The sequence below is a fragment of the Electrophorus electricus genome, chromosome 10, assembly GCF_013358815.1.
Source record: "Electrophorus electricus isolate fEleEle1 chromosome 10, fEleEle1.pri, whole genome shotgun sequence".
NCBI lineage: Eukaryota > Metazoa > Chordata > Actinopteri > Gymnotiformes > Gymnotidae > Electrophorus > Electrophorus electricus.
The window spans coordinates 18222184-18242803 of record NC_049544.1 but is presented as its reverse complement, the minus strand read 5'-3'; the positions used below and the strand labels follow the sequence as shown (position 1 = coordinate 18242803).

Genomic DNA, 20620 nt, shown 5'->3' with positions numbered 1-20620 from the left:
GTAATTGCATTCTAATTGTGTTAATGTTGGTCTTGTGGATACACAGTATCCCAGTAAAATCAAAACTATCATGATTCATGCTTCACACATTCTTACTTGACTGATGTCTTCAGGTTTGAGCAACCTAGGCAGTGATGCCAACAAACAATGGAAAGCCAACCTAACAAACATGATAATTCTCAAAATCAGAAGATTGAAACGTGCAGGGTTGAACAATCCCTATTTTTCCTGCTGGCGTTGCAGTATGTAGCTCTCTTTGAGCGTCATAGCAGGTTGGGAATGCTGACCAAGAGATATCAATCAAGCATGCAAATTAAAATATTCGGACCACGTCCAGTCAGTTTTCAGGGAGACGTTTTTTCAGGTTTAGCAGTTTTTTTCTGGATGTTTATTAAATTACGCAACTTTTGATATTATTCAAACATTACTGACATATGCATATGTGGTGAAGAATGAAGGAGTTTACTATTATTTTCTATTAGCCTCTGCTACGAGAGAATGAGAGAGTGACACAAAGGGACAGATTGAGTTAGTGAGAAGGCAACAGTAAGTTAGAGTGAGAGATCAATAGTAAGAGAGAGTGAAAGGAAGAGAGGGATGGTAAGAGTGAATGAGAGAAAGACAGAAAGTAAGAGAGTGTGAGAGGGGGGACAGTAAGAGAACGTGAGAGAGAGCCTGTCAACCAGGAAGCGCTCACACACACTTTTCTACCACAAAACGTGCTGTGTGCTAAAGCTGACCTTTATATTAGTCATATTACATATGTCAATATGTTAGACATAACATATTAGAATCTGAATTTAAAACAAGACCTATTAACCAAAGACAAATAATTTATGCTATTTGTGACAGAAAATCTGCACAAGGGCATACACACGCACACACATGCACACACATTGAAAACCACAATTGCAGTTTAAATCCGTCTGGACAAAGATAGGCCCTCCAAGTGATAATTCTACACTGAAGAATTTGCTATGTGTGTGTATAGTACTCATTGGTGAAGTATAGTATGTTTGTTGTTTGCTCACTGTGCAGTTCCTTGCAGTCGATCAGTAATTTTAGCTATAAATGTTCCCAATGGTTGTGTGTATATTTGGGAGTTTTGGTCATGTGCTCAGATTAATCATAAGGAGCTTACAGTTTCCCAAAGGTAAAAGTGAAACATCTTGCAAAATATTGTTCCATATCTGCATTGATTGGAATCTATCAGCATGAAAAACAGAGGAAAAAGTGCTTTATTTTAATTGTAAAGATTTTCTACTGTGCTGTGCATAAGTGATACTGACATGGTGATATTTTTATGCCTAACTGGAAAATTCATGCATAATAAGAATTGATAAGATTTGCATCTTTTAAACATGTATTTTAAATTGCACACTTAAATAAAAAAGTAAATGTGTGAGTTTGTATGTTTGTGGAGCACTGTAGGTGTTTGTGTCTCCCTGGAGAAGTATGTACATGTAAGTATTACGTTTGCTCATCATGCTGAGCCTTTGTAAAGTAGGCCTATGTGAACTGGAACAGGTGCTGTGTGCTGTCAGAGCTTGCACCAACAAGCTGGTGACTGTGGTCACTGTTATACCATTTATGGATCAGTACATTTATTTGCATGGCAAACATTCTGCACCCTCTTCACAATCCACAAGCAGCAATAGTCTTAGAGTACTGAGTTTAGCTTTGCCAAGCTACACCACAGAAGGAGACAGCAGGTGAATCTAAAAGCAACAGAGGTGTAGAGGCTAGAATGTAGCAACACATTCCACATCAACTAAATAAGTTTAACACAGCATCATTATTTCTCATGCCAATAAAGCACATTATATTGAACTGAGCTTCATTGACAGAGAGAGAGAGAGAGAGAGAGAGAGAGAGAGAGAAAGAGAGAGAGAGAGAGAGGGAGAGAGAGAGAGTTAGTTATAGGTTAAGAGCAGTACCTTCTGAATACTACAATATGATCTTAGCACAAAATTCATTAGAAAGATTACAAAGATCACAGAATGCTTACGCAGGCATCATAACCAGTACATTAGCAGTACATTACCTGCTAGGTATGCTCCCTTTGAGAGGTGATTATTAGGCAAGCGGAGACATGACTGGGCCCCAAGCAGTTGTTCAGAGTTGTCAGTCAATGTCAGCAAGTCGGCGAAACTTAATTTTTTGCTGTAGGTTATTTATAATGCTGTGTTATGTCTTACAAAACCCACATGTCCTCTGGAAGACACAAGAGATGAGCTAGCACATGCATTTAGTACAAAAGCATTGGAGGGAGCACAAGGTGCTGTGTGGTGGGTCTATCCACATCCCATCACTCTGTCCAGCTGCTGTCTACCCCCAAGTCTACCTCCACATCTGCCTCTATGTCTGCCTCCATGTCTGTCTATGATTGATCTCCCAGAACTGCTTGGTTTCCTCTCAGCATCCAAAAACATAAGCAGGAGGAGGTAAGTGGCAAAAAACTACAAGGCTGCTGAGGAATCTAAGTAGGTGAGAAGGCATCTGTGGGCTTGCTGTCTGCCTTGACGGTGCATCTCTGGTGCACTCCCACATGCTGTTAAACTGAAGTCACAGCACACATGCTGTTCCAGCAGGACTCGAGTGGAGAGATTGCTATCAAAGCAAAGATTAAGTCCTGGTTTATTACGAGGCACTGAGCAAACCCACTGAAGTCTGATATAGTTATCACAGAGGAGTATCCAGATCCAAAGAACTGCAGAATTGAGTGTCTGATGTAACGTGGGGAGGCCTGGCAGGATGCACAGACAAGTCATGTGACGCACAACAACGTTTACTGATACACACAAAACACAACAATCATGAGGTCAAACACCAACAATATTCACATTTAAATAAAAGACTTATATACTCACACACTAGCAACACACAACAAGGAGCAGGTGTGAAACACAGAGATCGCGTGGCCATACGGATGAACGAATGAACACACACACACACCACAGGGAGACATTTGGGAGGAGGGGCCGTACCATGACATCTCACCTGTTATAACCCTGATATAAACCTACTATAACCCAGATTGTGAAGGGGATCCTGAGTCCGGGATGCTGTAACACACCTGACTCATCTTATGAAGGACTTGAGAATTGAGAACAAGCCACATGCAAAATATGTCTGGGTCTGGGGAAACCAATGTGGAACTGAGAAGCAGTGCTCTAACACATCCAAATAAACATAAAGAGCTTGCCAGTTACATGATGTATTAAATTTTGAATAATAAAAAGACTAAAAAATTAAATCAGACATGACAGAAAAAAAAAAACACCTCTGGAGAGATGGTCTGCAACTTCCATTCCCAACATCTTAAGTCAGATGGCATTCAATCCAATTCAAGTTAATTTTGTTGTTTTAAAATCAATTTTAAGAGACACTGAGTCAGATTTATAAAACGTGATGGTATACACACTAAGGTGCACAAAATCTTGTCATGGCATTGTCAAACATCTTGTGACACAGCATTTCATTTACATTCATAAAGTCACTGTGGCAATAATTTAACTGCATTTAAAGTGTCAACTTACTGCTGTGGTAAATTAATCCCCTCTCAATGTGAAAGCCAATCAAAAATGTCATGTAAATGAGACCAGGCATTTTAATATGTATGGTCTCATTTACATGTAATTTTTTATTTTTGATTATCCACACTGTGAGACAAAAGACTGACTAACCCAGTCATGAGATAAGTGGTATGCTCAGGGCAGTGGAAGCTCAGTGGTTAAGGTACTTGACTAATAGACAGAAGGTTACCAGTTTAAGCCCTACCACAGCCAGGTTGTCACTATTGGGCCCCTGAGCAAGGCCCTTAACTCTCAATTGCTCAAGTTGTGTTCAGTCAGAACTGTAAGCTGCTTTGGATAAAAGTGTAAGCTAAATACCAAAAATGTAAATGTATGCTGAAAACTGCCCATTGTAATGTATTTGTAACTTTCCTCAGCTGCATGACTTTAGTAATTTTCTACATCATGGCAGAGCAGCAAACTGTATCTCTCATCAGTCAATAGCTGCTTACAGTTTCTTGCTCTGCATTTCTCATGCCAAAAGTTCATGGAATTAGGCTCAAGCTTGTCACCTTTCTCTTCATGTGATCCTACTATTGCAATTGCAATGTTTGACTTGCATGTGTGGCCAAACATTGTTAGAGAAAAGATCATCCAATCCACACTGGCTTCTTACTGAGTAATTTACAAGTGGTATTTTTGTGTGTTCTGTTATGAATAGCTAACGTCATATGCAAATGTGGATAAAATGTAGAGTCACTATATTTCAAGCAAATGTGGATAAAATGTAGAGTCACTATATTTCAAGCAAATGGTAAAATCTACATTTATGAAAGAGGAAATATATTATCACAGATCAATTTGCTTTTAATGTCACAGTAGGCCTGGTAATATGTTTTATGAATTTGACTTCCAATGAGCAAGCCAAAGATGACAATGACAAGTAAAAATTCCACCTGGGCATAAGGAGAAACCCTCAGGAGGACCAGACTCAAAGGAGAAACCAATCATCCTTTGGACGCCACCAAATGGCAGTGCTCATACAAACAAGAACAGAACTGCAGGCAACTAGCTTGAGTCACTTAACAGATAAAAAGACCTTAGACTGGTTGTGTATTGGCCATTGGCCACACCCATTGGTCTCTGCAAATAGGCCCAAGCCTGTGAGAGTGGATTACATGATCAAAGCCTGCAATCCAAACAGAACAGCAGCCATCTATGGTCATCAATGAATGGCAAAAGGTTGTGCATCACAATGTGGAAAGAAAATTTAAATGAGAAAAAGTACCCTGTTAAGCAGACTCTGAGAGGCTATTACTTAAAGAACCATAGACAAAACCCAGGATTAGCCAATTGGACAACAGAGAAGTCCAGACACCTGGGTTTACCAGCTAACTGCAAAATCCTGTGCTATTCAAATGATCTGCTCGTGGTAGGTCAAGATGCTGGTCTGTGTAAAATAATACCCCAACAGAAGCGTCAGAGACCAGAAGAAAGTACCCTCCCCCCAAATCTGGCAGTTTGAGGATTCCTGCGACTGTGTAGAGGGCCAATAATAATGACTCAATGTTCATTTTATAGATAATAAAAAATTTTTTTGCGCACATAACATCAACATCTATCTAATACATCTTCACACTTAATTAGGTGGTCATTACACCTATTTTGGTGCACAGTGTGAATGTACAGTGACAGACTAGTCCATCTGGTGCCTTATACAATTCATCCACCATCCTCTCCCTGTCTATATTATCATGAACCTTGGTATAAGGATAGAATCAGGATCTTCATATACAGTATGTCTAAAAAATCCTTACCCAGGTAACTTATTTATTTAACTTATTTGTTTAACATTTATTTATCATCAGTAAAAACAAATGGCTGCTCAGAAAGCTTCCATTGGCTGTGCATCCAGTAATACAGGACTGAGGGCTGAAGAGGGGCTTGACTGGCTCCACCACGCTAGTGTGAAATCTTTCACCTTTGGTCACACTAGCTGACAGGAAGCTGCACCTATCCTGTTAGGCTGCGTTCTCGTAAGTGCTCGCGTTCCCGTAATACTCTGGATGTGAAGATGCGCGTGAAACTACAATTTAAAAATCAGCACACTGCGTAACCTCACAGGGAAGTGAACAGCTAACAGAGCATTCATCACAGGCCGAGCAGATGAAAGGTGCTGTTCACGGCGGTCCCACTGAAAATGTGTCAATATGGTAAGAGCTGATGTGAAAGAGCCAATCTTCCTGCATCACGCAGTGACCAGGAAAGAAAGAAAACAAAGAGATGAAAAAACAGAAACAAAAACAGAGCAAGAAAGCATGAGCGAAAGATAGGAAATTCACTTTATGTGAAATATGTATGACAGCCTAATATTTCTAAATAGGTATGACTACATAATCTGCTCAGGTTGGAGCTTCCACTGACTTTAGAATGTGGTCTCTTTCATTCAGTCACACTTTCTGTCTGTCTGTCTGTCTGTCTGTCTGTCTCTCTCTCTCTGTCTCTCTCTCTCACACACACACACACACACACACTACTGAAGTACAAAGGCACTGTATCATCATCAGCATCTAAGTCGAAGCCAGCCCAGGCTATCGTATCTGTCCGTGTGCTGGGTTATATCTGCTGTTTGGACTGTGTCTAAACATAATAAGGGTTAAAGGGTGGCGAGCAGCCTCCATGTGGAACCAGGGAGTGCTGCTCTGTGTGAGGAGCACCGATGCATGCTGTGCTGTGGTGTGCAGGTGTGTGTATTGTTACAGAAGTGGGTGGGTGGAGACTGTCATTGTAATGTGAGTTAACGATGGTTAAATGCTCGGCCATTCGGCAAACACATGGAGTTAAAACACCTTAACGCACAAGTTAATGATGGTGGTAGTGGCCAAGATCAAAATACCTAAAACTATGTAACACTGACCACAGTTGAGGATCTGTGTGTGTTTTACTATCATCCACATTGATATAGAGCAAAACTGTAACAGAAATGTTACAGGAAGAGTGCCCCAACATAGCACTATGTACCAGAACTTAAGACAACGAGCAATTTTCAAAAAGCCAAACCTGTATTGTACTCTTAATAATATATTAGCACCTTCTGGTTCAGAAAACCAAACTACAGAAGCAGAGCAGCTGAAGCGAGTGAACAGATGTCCCCAAAGCAGCAAAGACATGCTAGTCACACACATGGCCACACAATACACATGCACAAGCCAAACGTATCTGGGAGCCTGCACTCCTCACTCTAACATTCATACCTGCAGTCATCCAGGGAAGCAGATCAGCTCTCTTCAGAGCCCTTTCCATCAGCAAAAGTAGAAAGCAGGTGGCTTCTCAACTCGGAGAATCTGCCGCTCTCTCTCTCGCTCTCTCCCTCTCTCTCTCACTCTCTCTCTCTCTCACCCACACACATACACACACAGTGCTATACACTCATGAGACTGTTCAGGGGCTCCACCTCCAGGTTGGCTAACAGGGAATGTATGTGGGAGCTGCTCATTCAGAGAAAGAGAGAGAGAAGACTGTGCGCATGTACACACACACACACACACACACACACACACACACACACACACACACACGGCTCCTATTGTGCCACCCTGCTCAGAGTGTGCACAGTGAGCATGCTCCAACAAGTGTTTATATCCACAATTCATTCAGATGGACCAGAGCATGCACACATGTGTGCGAATGTGTGTGTGTGTGTGTGCATGTATGTCCCACAGAGAGTGCACAGTTGAGCACCTTCTATCCTGTCGGATCTCCGGAGGAAGAGTGACTCTGGTCTTATGCCAGGCAGAAGCAGCTCGGCGCTTACATGGCTGAATCAGAGCAAGGCAATCAGAAAAGAATTGCACTGTGAGTCTGGGTGTGGGTGTGACCATAAGAGAGGTGTGTGCATAAGAGAATTCTTGGAAATGTGTGTAAGACAAGTGTTTGTAAGATGCATGTGTGTAAGAAAACTGTGTCTAAGAGAAGTGTGTGTAAGAGAGAGAGTACAGTACTTTATTTCTGACAAGAGGATAAAACAGAGATCCATGCATACATGACATCTGCCCCTTAATTAATTATTAACAAAGCTATGGCATCCCTGCTATTATTTATAGCCAAGTATACTGCCCATAGACACACACAATGCACACTGAGAGACAGATACAGAAACAGAAACACAACACACAGACATGCACACAAAACACAATCATGCTCAAATCACACACATACAACAGACAGGCATGCACAAAACAAATCTTTTTATTTTCTTCACCTCTTCATAAAGTGTAGTCAGAACAGCATTTGCCTGGAGGAGAGTGATGGATTTGACGATATGGAGGATGTCGTTTCAGTAACACCCCTGAGTCTGGATCTGAATCTCCAAGAGTGAGGTCACCCTCTATCTCTATGGGCTGACAGGGGAAGGAAGAAACCTGAGCTTTGTACATTCCATATGGGTGTGTGTGTGTGTGTGTGTGTGTGTGTGTGTGTGTGTGTGTGTGTGTGTGTGGGATGGTGGGCGGGGGTGGGGGGTGGGGTATTAAGACCATCCCTGGAGCCTGTTGTGACACAAAGGTGTTGAACCTTCTTGCTCAGGGCAGATTCTAAACCAGTAAGTCTCAGCTACCAGAGAGCATGACCTCCTCCGCTGGGTCCAGTGCATCAGGCAAGAAAGCAGGGTAATTATGGGTCAAATAACCGGTCCAATAATAGATCTAATAATGGGTCTTGGCTCTGCGCTCTCCTCCTCCGTAGCTGTAAACGTGAGGTAGCTCCAGGCAGACTGACAGCTCATGAAACTAAGCAAAAAATGTTCTTTTCTAGGCAACTTGGATTGTTACTCAGTACTGGTACTGGTACAGCTTAAAGCTTCAAGTGAATGTGAATAAAGACAAAGTCAGTGCAACGTGTGTGTGTGCACTGCATGTGTGTGTGTGTGCGTGTGTGTGTGTTTGTGTGTGTCTGTGTGTTGTGTGGGTTTTCTAATAAATTCTACATAGAGTAAAATTAATCACTCAGGATTAGTCAGGCCGCAGCCTGTATATGTCACAACACTGACTCCACCTGCTCCTGTCGTCTGAAGTTCACCCATGTTACACCACTACGGTGTTCCTTTCACTAGCTTTCAGTAGCTGCTCGCCTGAGATGTAAAACCCTTATGCTCACTTAAAAAGCCAAGAATGGACCAGCTCCTCCATATGTAATGACAATGATCAAAGCCTGAGCCATACCTCAAGTACTTCGAACCTGAAGTATGGCTCAGCTAGAAACACCTTCCTTCAAGTCTCATGGAAGCCAAGCATCAAGACTCTTCTCTGACCTGTCTCCCAGATGGTGGGACAAACTTCAACTCTCTCTTTCTGTCTTCAAACGCAGACTGAAAACTCATTTATTTGTGGAGTATTTTAAGAATATTTATTTGTGGAGTATTTTTGACGCACTAATCCTGTACTTTTGGAAATATATTGCACTACAACTGAACCCTTCTATCCCTTATTGATAATTATTGCACTTATGCTCATTTTGTATTTCTTTCTAGGTACCAGCATTGACTCCTATATCTAACATTATTCAAATTTACTAGTATCTTGAATACCAGAGCATCTACTAAATTCCATAAATGTCAATGACTCTGTATACAAGACTCATAGGAAATAATGGAGGTTGACTGCATGGACTTACAGGCACACATCATTTTACTACCTGGGGTATAAAACATATTCATCTAGAGAATATATATTAACTGCCTTGAGAAGATTCACCATGTCCTTTTGAAATAATGGTGACTGAGGATCATTCTGGATATCTGCTGAAGTGCAGAGGAATTCCTTCAGTAGAAAGCAGATTGCCCTGGTCTTTGTTGTTCATAAGCACACCTTACTTCTGTTTCTCTTTTGTTGCTGAAAACAAACAGTGCTGAAGTCGCTGTTGGCCGTGAAAACGCGCTCCAGTTTCTCCTGTCTGAACTCCATGCCTGGCTACACAGCTCACTGTCTCCTTCAGTCATGAGATATGCTTTGATGCAAGCCGCTGCTGACGCAGTCCCACCAAGTGAGTGAATCTGAGCAGACAGCAAAGGGGGCACCTCCCCGAAGTACCCGTCTCACCAGTCCTTTGTAGAGGTGTCCCCAGGCACAGAATTAGTGGTATTTGTGAGTTCACACTGCTGGACCAGGCAAGAACCTTGATTTCACATGCAACACTGGAGGAGAGACAGCGAAAGGGTCTGGCTATGAAAGGTGCAGATAAAACAGTGCCCGCCCTGGTACTCTCTTGCCTTCCTCATCTGTCATTTAACTGAATAAGATTTCTTGCCATGAAACCAAAACCACAATCACCAAGTCATATGACCAGAAGTAATTCATCACAGGCTTGTTTGCTGGTGACGGAGGATCTGGCTTAGGGTGGCTACATTCCTTCAAAGCATGGCTGTCAGACTTATTTAACACTAATTTACGTGTTTTAAGATATCTGTCAAGACAATATAACAGTAACAAATGCAACACTTTGGCCTTTAAACACCTGCATTTGACAGTCCTGTCTGCTTTAAACTTTTAAATCTTTATGTTCAGCATGTAGCAGCGCAAGCTCTTATCAGGAAAAAAAGCCCATGCATATCACCCCAGGGTATTTCCCATCACACAGGAAAATGTGTGTCTCATTTAAAGTGACTGGCAACCCTTCCTTACATCTTTAGTCTCACTGCATCCATTTTCATGTCCAAAGTAAAGTCCAAGTTTTGTTAATGACTGTGGGCAACTCACACTGATCAGTTACATTATGACTTATTTGCAAATTTGTCTGAACTGCTGTGAAAAGAAAAAAATGTGATCTGTGTTTTGCTCTAAAAATCCTGTTCTGAGTATTAATGAGTGGGACAGCCCTATAGTCAACCCTCTCACATCCCTTGCTGTCAGCCCTACAGTCAACCCTCTCACATCCCTCGCTGTCAGCCCTACAGTCAAACCTCTCATATCCCTTGCTGTCAGCCCTACAGTCAACCCTCTCATATCCCTCACTGTCAGCCCTACAGTCAACCCTCTCACATCCCTCGCTGTCAGCCCTACAGTCAACCCTCTCACATCCCTCACTGTCAGCCCTACAGTCAACCCTCTCACATCCCTCGCTGGCAGCTCTACAGTCAACCCTCTCACATCCCTCGCTGTCAGCCCTACAGTCAACCCTCTCACATCCCTCGCTGTCAGCCCTACAGTCAACCCTCTCACATCCCTCACTGTCAGCCCTACAGTCAAACCTCTCACATCCCTCGCTGTCAGCCCTACAGTCAACCCTCTCATATCCCTCACTGTCAGCCCTACAGTCAACTCTCTCACATCCCTCGCTATCAGCCCTACAGTCAACCCTCTCATATCCCTCGCTGTCCATTCTGGCCATGCAAGAGTTTCTTTCAACAGTGTTTAAGATTTTGACTTCATGTTGCACTGGTACATCCTGATCTATTACACAGAGAAATAGGGATATTTTTCTCCAGTGAAGTATTTCTGCAGAACTGGAAATTCTGCACTTGTGGCAGTAATATGGGAATGAAGGGAATGATGAGGCAGTTCTCACCTTTCAGCTCTGTAATCCAAAACCATCCCTTTAGAATCCTCTAAACAAAAGCAATAACTCATTGTGTGAGTCAGAGACGTATGTTTTGTTATTGAAATGCATGTCTGACGCACACAGTTAGCACACTGTGTTTCATGTAGAGAATGCTTCATCTACAGCCTAGTCAAGTTCAAGTCAAGTACAAGTTTATTATCATTCCTCCATATACTTAGCATGCACTGGAACAAAATGTTATTTCTTCTGGTCCATGGTCTGCTTGTACATACGGGCAAACTTTCATCTTTAAAGTTATAAGTTGGTTGTCATGCCCATCATTAGCTGAGTCAAATGTACTATAACTTATTCCCACACTAAATTATTTCCACAACTATGGTGCTAACCATACTAACACAAATACATCACAACCTTTAACATCACAAACCCAATGTCTACTGGATAATCATAGTGCTGAGGTATTTAACATATTAGCAACATCAACATGTGCTGTGTAGTACAAGTAAAACCAGTAATCCACCAACCCCATTACACACTGCCTACTCTCTAGGCTACGGCTGAGTCCTGTGCACTGCTTTGTTATGGTTTAATGTACTGAGCAGAGATTTGTATAGTTCATTGTGCTCACAAGTTCATAAGTACTGAGAATAGTTTATTATGTGTATTTATTGTATTTACTGTTCAGTGGAACCGTTGTCTGTATTTATCAGAATTGCATAGTCTGTACTGTTGGCTATTGCTATTCATGTTGTATGTAGCATGGTCCCACTGTGTCCTGGAGGATGTTTGACATTTTGTTCTTCACACAGCACATCTGTGGTGAGAAGGGCCGACAGTAAGGGCGACTCTAACTAAAGACAGTGCAGGCGTGTTCTTGACGAGGCAGTTCGGCCAGGGCTGACATGCCTCCTGGCTCTGCTCGGCTGAGTCAGCTGGCCGCTGCAGGAGCTTCCTGAGTCATAAATAAGGGCTGCATTGGAAAAGGCAGACATTAATCCATTTTACATTCTGAGCTCAGATTAGGGATGAATTACTCATCAGTTTCACATCAAAACTGCAACTTAGAAGAATGTGATTTCTTTTACATTGCTTACATTATTAACAACATTATTACCATGATTCTTTTATTGTTCCAAGTATTATTGTTTTGTGAAGGCAATAATTGTAGCTATCATTCTATATCATAATTGTATGGTCTAATTAACAATAGTAGCAACTGTAACGCTGGGAGGTGAGGCAGGATGAAGTGGCGAGTTGTTGTTTAAACAACATAAACGTTTGTTATCACAACAAGGAATGAAACTAAAATACGAAGAATGAGCTAGCAGACAAAACATAATAAAACGGTTACACACAATTGAGTGGCACAAGCACAGTCAACACCAGAGAGGCATGTGAAACGTGGGGTCAAACACCGACAAAGAATAACAACCAAACAGGACCTTAAATACACACACTAACAAGGACAATAACGAAGGATAGGTGTGACATATGACCAATTAACAAAGGAGGGGCGTGGACACACACACACACACACACACACAAAAGTCAAACGAACATGGGGAGGAGTCTAGGAGGAGGGGGCTGTGCCGTGACAGCAACTACATAAATTCATCAAAATCTTTTCATGTAGATCTTTCCCTGCTTTAACATATGCAATTTGACATGATAGTTAACTGATGAGGTGAATGCACTCAGTGGGAACTGAATGGAACAGTGCTAGATTCTTTTGGTCATCCAGGACTAAGGACTCAACTTGTTCATTACATCATTTCATTGATGGGAAGAGGCTTTGTGGATAGGGCCTTAGCCGCCCTGTGACCGGAAGACTCGTTGGGTGTGTAGGACAGCTCAGTCATCGACACATCACGGAGCTCTTTGCCCAGATGGTCCATCAGAAAGGTCAACACACAAATGTGCGAATGGCGTGCGTACACACACACACACACACACACACACCCACACACACACTCACACACACAGTCACATTCACATGTTGAAAGCTTGGCTGGCCAAAGACTCAACTCTGAAATGAGGCCTGAGACAAGGCCTACTCTCCTCCAGTGCTCTGGCAGGCTGACTGGGAAGAAGCAGATTCATTTTGCTCCTTTGTGGCCTTCAATGTAAATATGATGTGTAACACTGATCATGGACATGTTATCTGAAATAGCCAACTCATTCATTTAGACAGTATCTTCAACTTAAGCTATCTATAGGCTGTTTATTTGAATATGATAGTTTCTTTGAATATGACAGGGTTTATTTCACTATGATAGTAACTGTATGAATATGTTTTTCGTTGAATATGTAAGCAAGTGTTCTGCTGATGAGGACAGATAGCGCCTTTCCCTGAGTATGTTCAGCTGCCCTGTGTCCATCAAGTGTGGGCAGCAGCTCGAAAAGATGCAGTGCTTGGCTACACATGTGGAAACGTGCTCGCCTGAACCCTCCTCAGTTGGTAGTTGTCATATGGCAGGGGAAAACTAGCTAGCTGATGGGCACAACTAAAATTTGGAGAAAATAGATAAAAACTAATAGAAAACAAACAAACAAACCCTAAAACTACTTATTTAGTAAATGTTGTTGTATTAAATGTTGTTGTATTAAATGTTGTTGTATTAAATAAATCATTAAATTAAATAATTAAAAAATAATAAAAAAATAAAAACTAATAAATTATCTCTGCTTACTTTACCACTGTTACGTCCTTGGGACTTTTTGAGTTGTTTCTTCATGCTGTGGTGTTAGAATTAGTTTTTCAGGTTACCCACACAAGGGTGCCCCAAGAACCAGTGCGCTGTCAAGATGACATCAATACAACAATGGACAACCTGATTGGTTAAAGGCATAATTAACCTCCTGTTAAATATCTGTGTTGCGAATGTGTAGGTGCTCCATGGTGTCTTGCTCAGTAGACACCATGTGTGCCATGGTAGCCGCTGCTCTGTAGGGCTCTTATTTGATACAAGCATTGCCTGTGGTAGACTCTTTTTGAGACTGGGGTGTTGAGGTTGACTGTCCTCTTTTTCTGGCCCAGGTTCTTTATGAACCTAATGAGTTAGTACTTGCTGTCTAGCTAGGCTCTTAGATAGAGCCTTAGGAGTGTACTTGATCTTTAGGAGGCTTTATGCACAGGGCCTCGAGTAGTTACATGTAATGCTCCATTAGTAGTGTCGAATTGTTACAGCCCATTTCAAAAGGACCACTACGAGTCATATACAGATATTTGATTGCCAGAAATATTGAGTATTGTTCTTTTCTTATTGTTTGCCATTGTAGGGGTGGGTGCCGTGTTCTTTTTGCTTTGTTATTGTATTCCTGTTTTTGTGATAAGGAGCTGAGGTAAGAGAGATTCTTTTCTTTTCTTTTGTTTTAGGAAAGCTTATGATTGAATTCACTTTACTACTTTTTGTTTGTTGTGTTGGCGGAAAGCCCACCCTGAAGAAACACTCCTGTTTAGATTCAGTTTATGTTGTGTATATATTTTGTATGTGTTTTGTATGTGTTCCCGTATATAACAAGAAAATAATAAATACATCACTGAAAACCCCGTGCAGAGTGCATCTCCGTGTTTTATGTTGCGCCCTTTTTGGTCCTAGATTTTGAGCTCTTGAAAGGTGTAGATAATAGGGTCGTAACAACCACTTTAACATTTCATTGAAGAGATAGGTGCATTGTAAAACACTAAACATAGCTGCGGGTTCTGAGTCAAGACTTCAAGAAGACAAACTGGATGTCCAGTTAATTTAATAAATTAAATTAAATATGCATGCTCTCTTTCACAGTGTCCTGTTTCATAACACACACAGAACAATGCTGGTCCCATGGCTTTAATTTCAGGTACTTTTGTAGAACAGGCATAGATCCAAGACTTATTGGAAACTACAGAGAACACCGACCACATGATTGCAATACTATATGCCAAAGGAGGATTGGTGTTATTGTATATGCACTGTGCATCCCTGGGAGATACTCTTTCATTGAGCTGCTGGAGAATGTACAGTTGATTAAAATGCCATCTCCTGGCCCTTGTGTTATGAGGCAAATAACATAATTTCATCAGTTTGATATATTAGCATTAGTAGAGTTTTAGCTTTCTGAGTTATACTGTTAATATAAACCTAGAAGAGGTGTAGCAATCACAGAAGTGTAACGTCCAGGGTAAACAAGATATATGTAAGCATAAAATGTGTTTCTGAGCGCAGCTTAATGATGGTCATTCAACACTTCTGACTTGACTGTGATGACACAAGAGGGTCTGCAGACTGTAGGATATTCACATTTTATGGCCTACAGTCTTTGATATGGAAACTTACCTGATGTTCCAATATTGCCCCTATCGCTATATATAGGAATAGTTCAGTGAAAATGTACACAATTCTCCATTTACCCTAAATGTATTTGATTGGCCCAAATATTTTTAGTGTTTTGCTTCTTTTGCTTTGAACTGGAGCTACAGGTAAGGGAAGATGGAGCTACATGTAAGAGAAGCAAGCTTATGCGCACCAATAAGCATCATACTACTTTCAAGTGAACTAAATAGAGTTGGATCACAGCTAAGAAAAGTCGCAAGTTGTGTAAATTTCATTTTTTGCTCACCTATTCCTTTAACTGTTCCTGAATACTGTTAGAACATTGGGAACGCCCAAAAAATGAAGAAGAATTCTGTAAGATGAAAGGCGTTTAAAAGCCAAACTTTATGTAGTCTCAGAACTGGTCCTGAGGCAAGATGTTTTTGCACTCCTCAATTGGAAAATAAAACCTCATAGGCATACAGACACCCCAGAAATCAAGCCTGACCCATGGACCAGTGTAAAAGAACCCCCCTAACATGTGTCCTTATAAGGCTCAGGCTGATTGCTTACCAGGACAGAAAAAATAAACAAAGTAGAAAAGCACAACTGAAAAAAGCCCCTGCAGCTCTCAGCTATATGGGAAACACAGTAGTAATTGCTTGTGACTCCCAGTAGAGAACATTATCCAGCCATGTCCTGACCTCTGATGCTGAGGGATGCTCACAGCACAAATACTTATCGAGTTTCTCATCTGAAATAAAGGGTCAACAACAAAAACCCTGAGCACTTTAAATCTTGAGCCATCTGGTGCTGATTTTCTGCAGTTTGGTCTCATATTATCACTGGAGATGATATAACACATGACATGGTATTTTAGGGCTGCACTTGATCTTAATTTAAATCAGGGCTTGTCAACCACTTTATTTTCCCAACTGAATTCTGGCACAGAGCCTCAACCTGCAAAAATAAAACTATTGTATATTTGCTAATTTTCAGACATATAGATTTTCACCACCGTAGAATTACCCTGTTTGAAAACCACCAGCTAAAGAAAAGCCTTGCATAACTTTTCCTGTGTAATACTATTTCATTCCAAACGTTAGCATACTATATTATTACCTGGTCACTCACAAGCAAACTTTATTTTGCAATGAAAGAGCATCTATTAAATTAATGCACCATAGTAGTCCTTAGTCGGTTAGCAATCATCTTAGCATCCAAAAACCTTTAGCAACTAGATAACAATGGAAACTCATTGTTCATTGAAGGTTTGTTTCATTAATAGACCCGATTACAAATTTGCTCAGGCTCTCCACAGTTCTTTTTTCAGAGTGTAAATAAGCTCTTCTTGAGCCAAGAAGCAGGCCATTCCAACCCTCTCACCCAACCACAAATGTTTCCAAGGACAATCTGAACAAACTGTTTAAACCATGCAGGTGTTGAGGGCCAGACTACACTATAGGACAACGAGCTTGATCAAAACACCTTTGTACTGGCAGAAAGCTATAAATGTAGCCATTAGGGAAAACATGCTATGCAATGAGTTTTAAAGCTGATTGACACTGACAGCACCATTTCATCTCTTAAGAGCTACCAACTGGTGAAAAAAAAATCTTATTCATGTGAAGTGTTTAAAAATATAAATACTTATGAGTTATCCAACAGTGGCACAGAAAGCCCCATAATGGCCTTGTAGGCTGCACACACCATAAGAACTTCTGAGAGCGTCAGACACTAAGCAGTACGTCAGGCCACTTATGAGAGACGCAGAGAGCCAAGCAGACATTGTGTGAATGACCTCCAGTACATGAGGTACATGAGTACACTCATTATTACACTCCAGAGGGCTAGGCTAACATGATCCAAATCCTACTGAGGTGTATGACAGTGAGGTTAGCCCATAAAACACCACTTTAACTGCATCCACAGACCCACATGTGCATTAGCAACGGAGCTTCTCAAAAAGGCAACAGGTGAGGAGAAGGAAGTGTTTACACTACACCCATGGCATTTAGGTGACACTTTTATCCAAAGCAACTTAAAATTATGACTGATGACAACTTGAGCAATCAAGGGTTAAGGGCCTTAATCAGGGACCCAAAAGCAGCTTGACAGTGGTGGGGTTTGAACCACCAACCTTCCAATTATAAGTCAAGTAACTTAGCAAGTGAGCTACCATGCAACTTTAGAAATAAACAGACATATATCAACACACACAAACCCTCACAAACACGCACGCATCACACAAATTCAAACTTGGTAAATAAGAAAGGTATTATGCTATAAATGCAATTAGTCTACTCAAAAGATTCTGGTCACTTGACCCTTTGGTTATTAGATGAGGTCAAATGTCAGAGCAAAGAAGCTGAGACGCTGAGACAACTATGAAGTCCTGATTACATGGAATCGCTCAACACACACTTGTAGTGACGTCTTTCTCTGCACAAGAGGGGTCTGACAGAGGCTTCTTTTCTAGTAGAATAGCTCTAAATAGAACACGTTTCCTCTAATAGCTGCTAACAAAAGCAGCGCTGGAACCTGTTGCGAGAGGAGAACTACAGCCTATTGGTAGAATGTGATGATGAATAAGCTCTATGGCATCTCCTACAGAATTCCATCAGTCTGAGTCTGGGAATGAACTGCTCTCTAATCCCACTCATGCATGCACACACAAGGCAGATATGTGTTATATATAAACAATCTGTGGGTGTGATTGTAAAATGATATAAACTAATTTCTTCAGAAAAGTTCTTATTTGATTTTGTAATATTGCCAGGAATATTTACTGCTTAGGGTCAAACACGGTCCACTTTAATATTCTGCATCAATCACTTTAGACAAACTTTTAATAAAATCTGGATTAGCATTTGATCTAGCCTTTAGTGCCACAGTTTTTCATAGTTCTTCTTGGATGCCAGAACCAGTAGCCTCTCTGTCTTTCCTTAATATAGCTGTACCACAAGCTACCACATCAATGATGGTCTCACTATGGTACAGTTGGACCACATGACTAAGTCATTAGCATTTTCAAATGCTGAGCACGTTTGTCAGAAATCCACAGTGAAGAAACCAACTCTACTGACATAAGGGGGCAGAGAGTGAAGACTACATCACAGATGATTGCTGAAATAAACACATAATTTATTACAGTGTTCAGAGTACAGTGCAGTCAGGTTCCTCTACGCTGAACCAGGTGATTCTATACTGAATTTCCAATTAGGTTCCTCTATGATGAATCTTAAAGTATAGCAGGATGAAATGGTCATATTAGTATTACATTTCCACATACTACCATGGAAATATGGTTGAATCATACTGGACAAACCCTTGATATAACTTGGACAAGAGTGCCCTTCTTTTGACCAAAAACTTAAATTGTGTAAATACAACAACTCATCAAAATACCCACAGAAAATGTGAGACTAGTCCAAATACTATACACTATAAACAACTTCTCATTTGCACACTGTAGCTTTCTGGAAAATCAGGACTACAAAGTTCAATGCTGCAATAATGGTTACAAAACAGTATATTATTCAGTCATCTGGGAGCTCATTTGGGGCAATTCCTATCCAGTGAAACTTAAGCCCTTATTCCTTTCCACTTAGAAATCCTCTGAAGTAGTGTATAAATAAAGTTCTTCTTTTGAAAGTCACATTATCAGAAATGGAATTGTAGCTAAAGCAGTGATTATAAACAGGGAACCTTGTGTTATGGACTCTCCCCTGTGTCATTAGTAGACAGGAGAAATGAAAAAGGTCTAAATGGCTGTGAACTAGTGCTGAGTCTTTACCATCATCCACATGGCTTCCTCTCCACCTTGCACATGACAGAAACTGAAATGAGGAATTTTACATATTTTAAAGGCAGAAAATACATAATTTAATTTATGAAATAGAGTGCAAATCCAAAATAAAACCAAATCCAGCAAAAACAACTATGTCATAAATCTAAGCATGTGCACTGTAGGAAATATTGGAGGTGTGTGTGTGTGTGTGTGTGTGTGTGTGTACAGCCAGACTATAACTGACACTAGATTTCAGTATCAGAGAGTAGTTGTCAGAGAGCAGACATCATCCCACTGTGGGTCTATAGCAGGATGGGAACGGGGTGGTCTGCAAGTCTTCATGTGCATTCCTGAACAGGTGGTCTTTATCCTGACGTGGCAGAACAGAGAGACACTGGCCTTTGCCAATCATGTGGTCTGCTTAAGCAGGTAAGTCCCTCCTGTTAGCTACAGTGGCACTAGTGGCCTGGCCATAAAGCACACTGACCCGATGTTTCTCCACATACACAAAACCCAGATGCTGGGATTTTGTGCCATAACCTGGGTGTAACATTTGATAGTCTGTAGAATGTTCAACCTCATTCACACTAACCTGAATTGTCAGTTCCTTTTCAGAAAATTCTAAATCCAGCTGACAACTTTAGAATGGTCAGGTTTGCTGAAATTGTGAGTGTAAACTTGGTTATAAAGTGACAGAGACAAAAAGAAAAAGAAAGGGAGTGAGAGAGATGGAGACAGAGAGAGGCAGAAAGAGAGAGATCATTTAGGCTCTATGAGACATGTTCAGAGGTAATCCTGAGGAGGTTAAAGCTATTCCTAACCAATGTGGTCATCCATTGCAAACCCACATGGACACTACTTGCATATAGAGATTTTTGTACTCAAAAGGCAAGCTTTCCATTGTTTCCGGTGAACAGGAATGGGTCACATATGCTTCACGATATGGGGCCTCGATCTGAAAAGAAGCCTTTATGCAGGTAACAGGCCTAGACAAGCATACCAAGAAGTAGCAAAAAGCCAAAGAAATCCTGTAGTTCATCTCAATTCTAAATACAATACACATGACACATCATCTTCTTCATCATGTTCTCTCAGTGTGGAGGATTTATGTTGCTTGTTTGACAGCAGTGTGCCAAGAAATCACAAAAATGGCACAAATACAAAAAAAAGAAACAATACAAAATGCAAAACAGCCATATGCATTGGAATAGCATCAAAGGTAACGAGGAGGCAGCTCTGAAAGTTCTCTGAGAAAAGAAGTGGCAGAGAAAGAGTGGAAAGCTCTTACCGTGAAGAAAGCCTGGAGGAAGCACATGGCAGTGGCCCTCTCCTCCTCTCCTCCTCTCCTCCTCTCCTCCTCTCCTCCTCTCCTCCTCTCGCTCTCATTTGTACTCTTTCTCTCATACACTCTATGTTGCTCTCCCACTTCTCTGGAAGCCTGCTCTGCTGCAGTATCCAGCTAGTCGCAC

At 41.2% G+C, this 20620-nt stretch overlaps 1 protein-coding gene across 5 annotated transcripts in view; it reads right to left on the bottom strand.

The window, feature by feature from the left end:
* LOC113573753 (rho guanine nucleotide exchange factor 4-like) overlaps nucleotides 1–20620 on the bottom strand; it is a 96101-nt gene that overhangs the window by 52591 nt on the left and 22890 nt on the right. For 2 of the 5 annotated variants that reach the window (XM_027004245.2, XM_027004252.2), the window contains exon 1: nucleotides 20440–20503. The exons of 2 other annotated variants lie outside the window; for them this stretch is intronic. In XM_027004245.2, the coding sequence (XP_026860046.2) occupies nucleotides 20440–20466 (27 nt within the window). In that variant the 5' untranslated portion in view covers nucleotides 20467–20503. Of the gene's footprint in view, nucleotides 1–96; nucleotides 144–20439; nucleotides 20504–20620 lie in introns of those variants that run through there. One more of the 5 variants, XM_027004260.2, reaches the window with a different exon arrangement.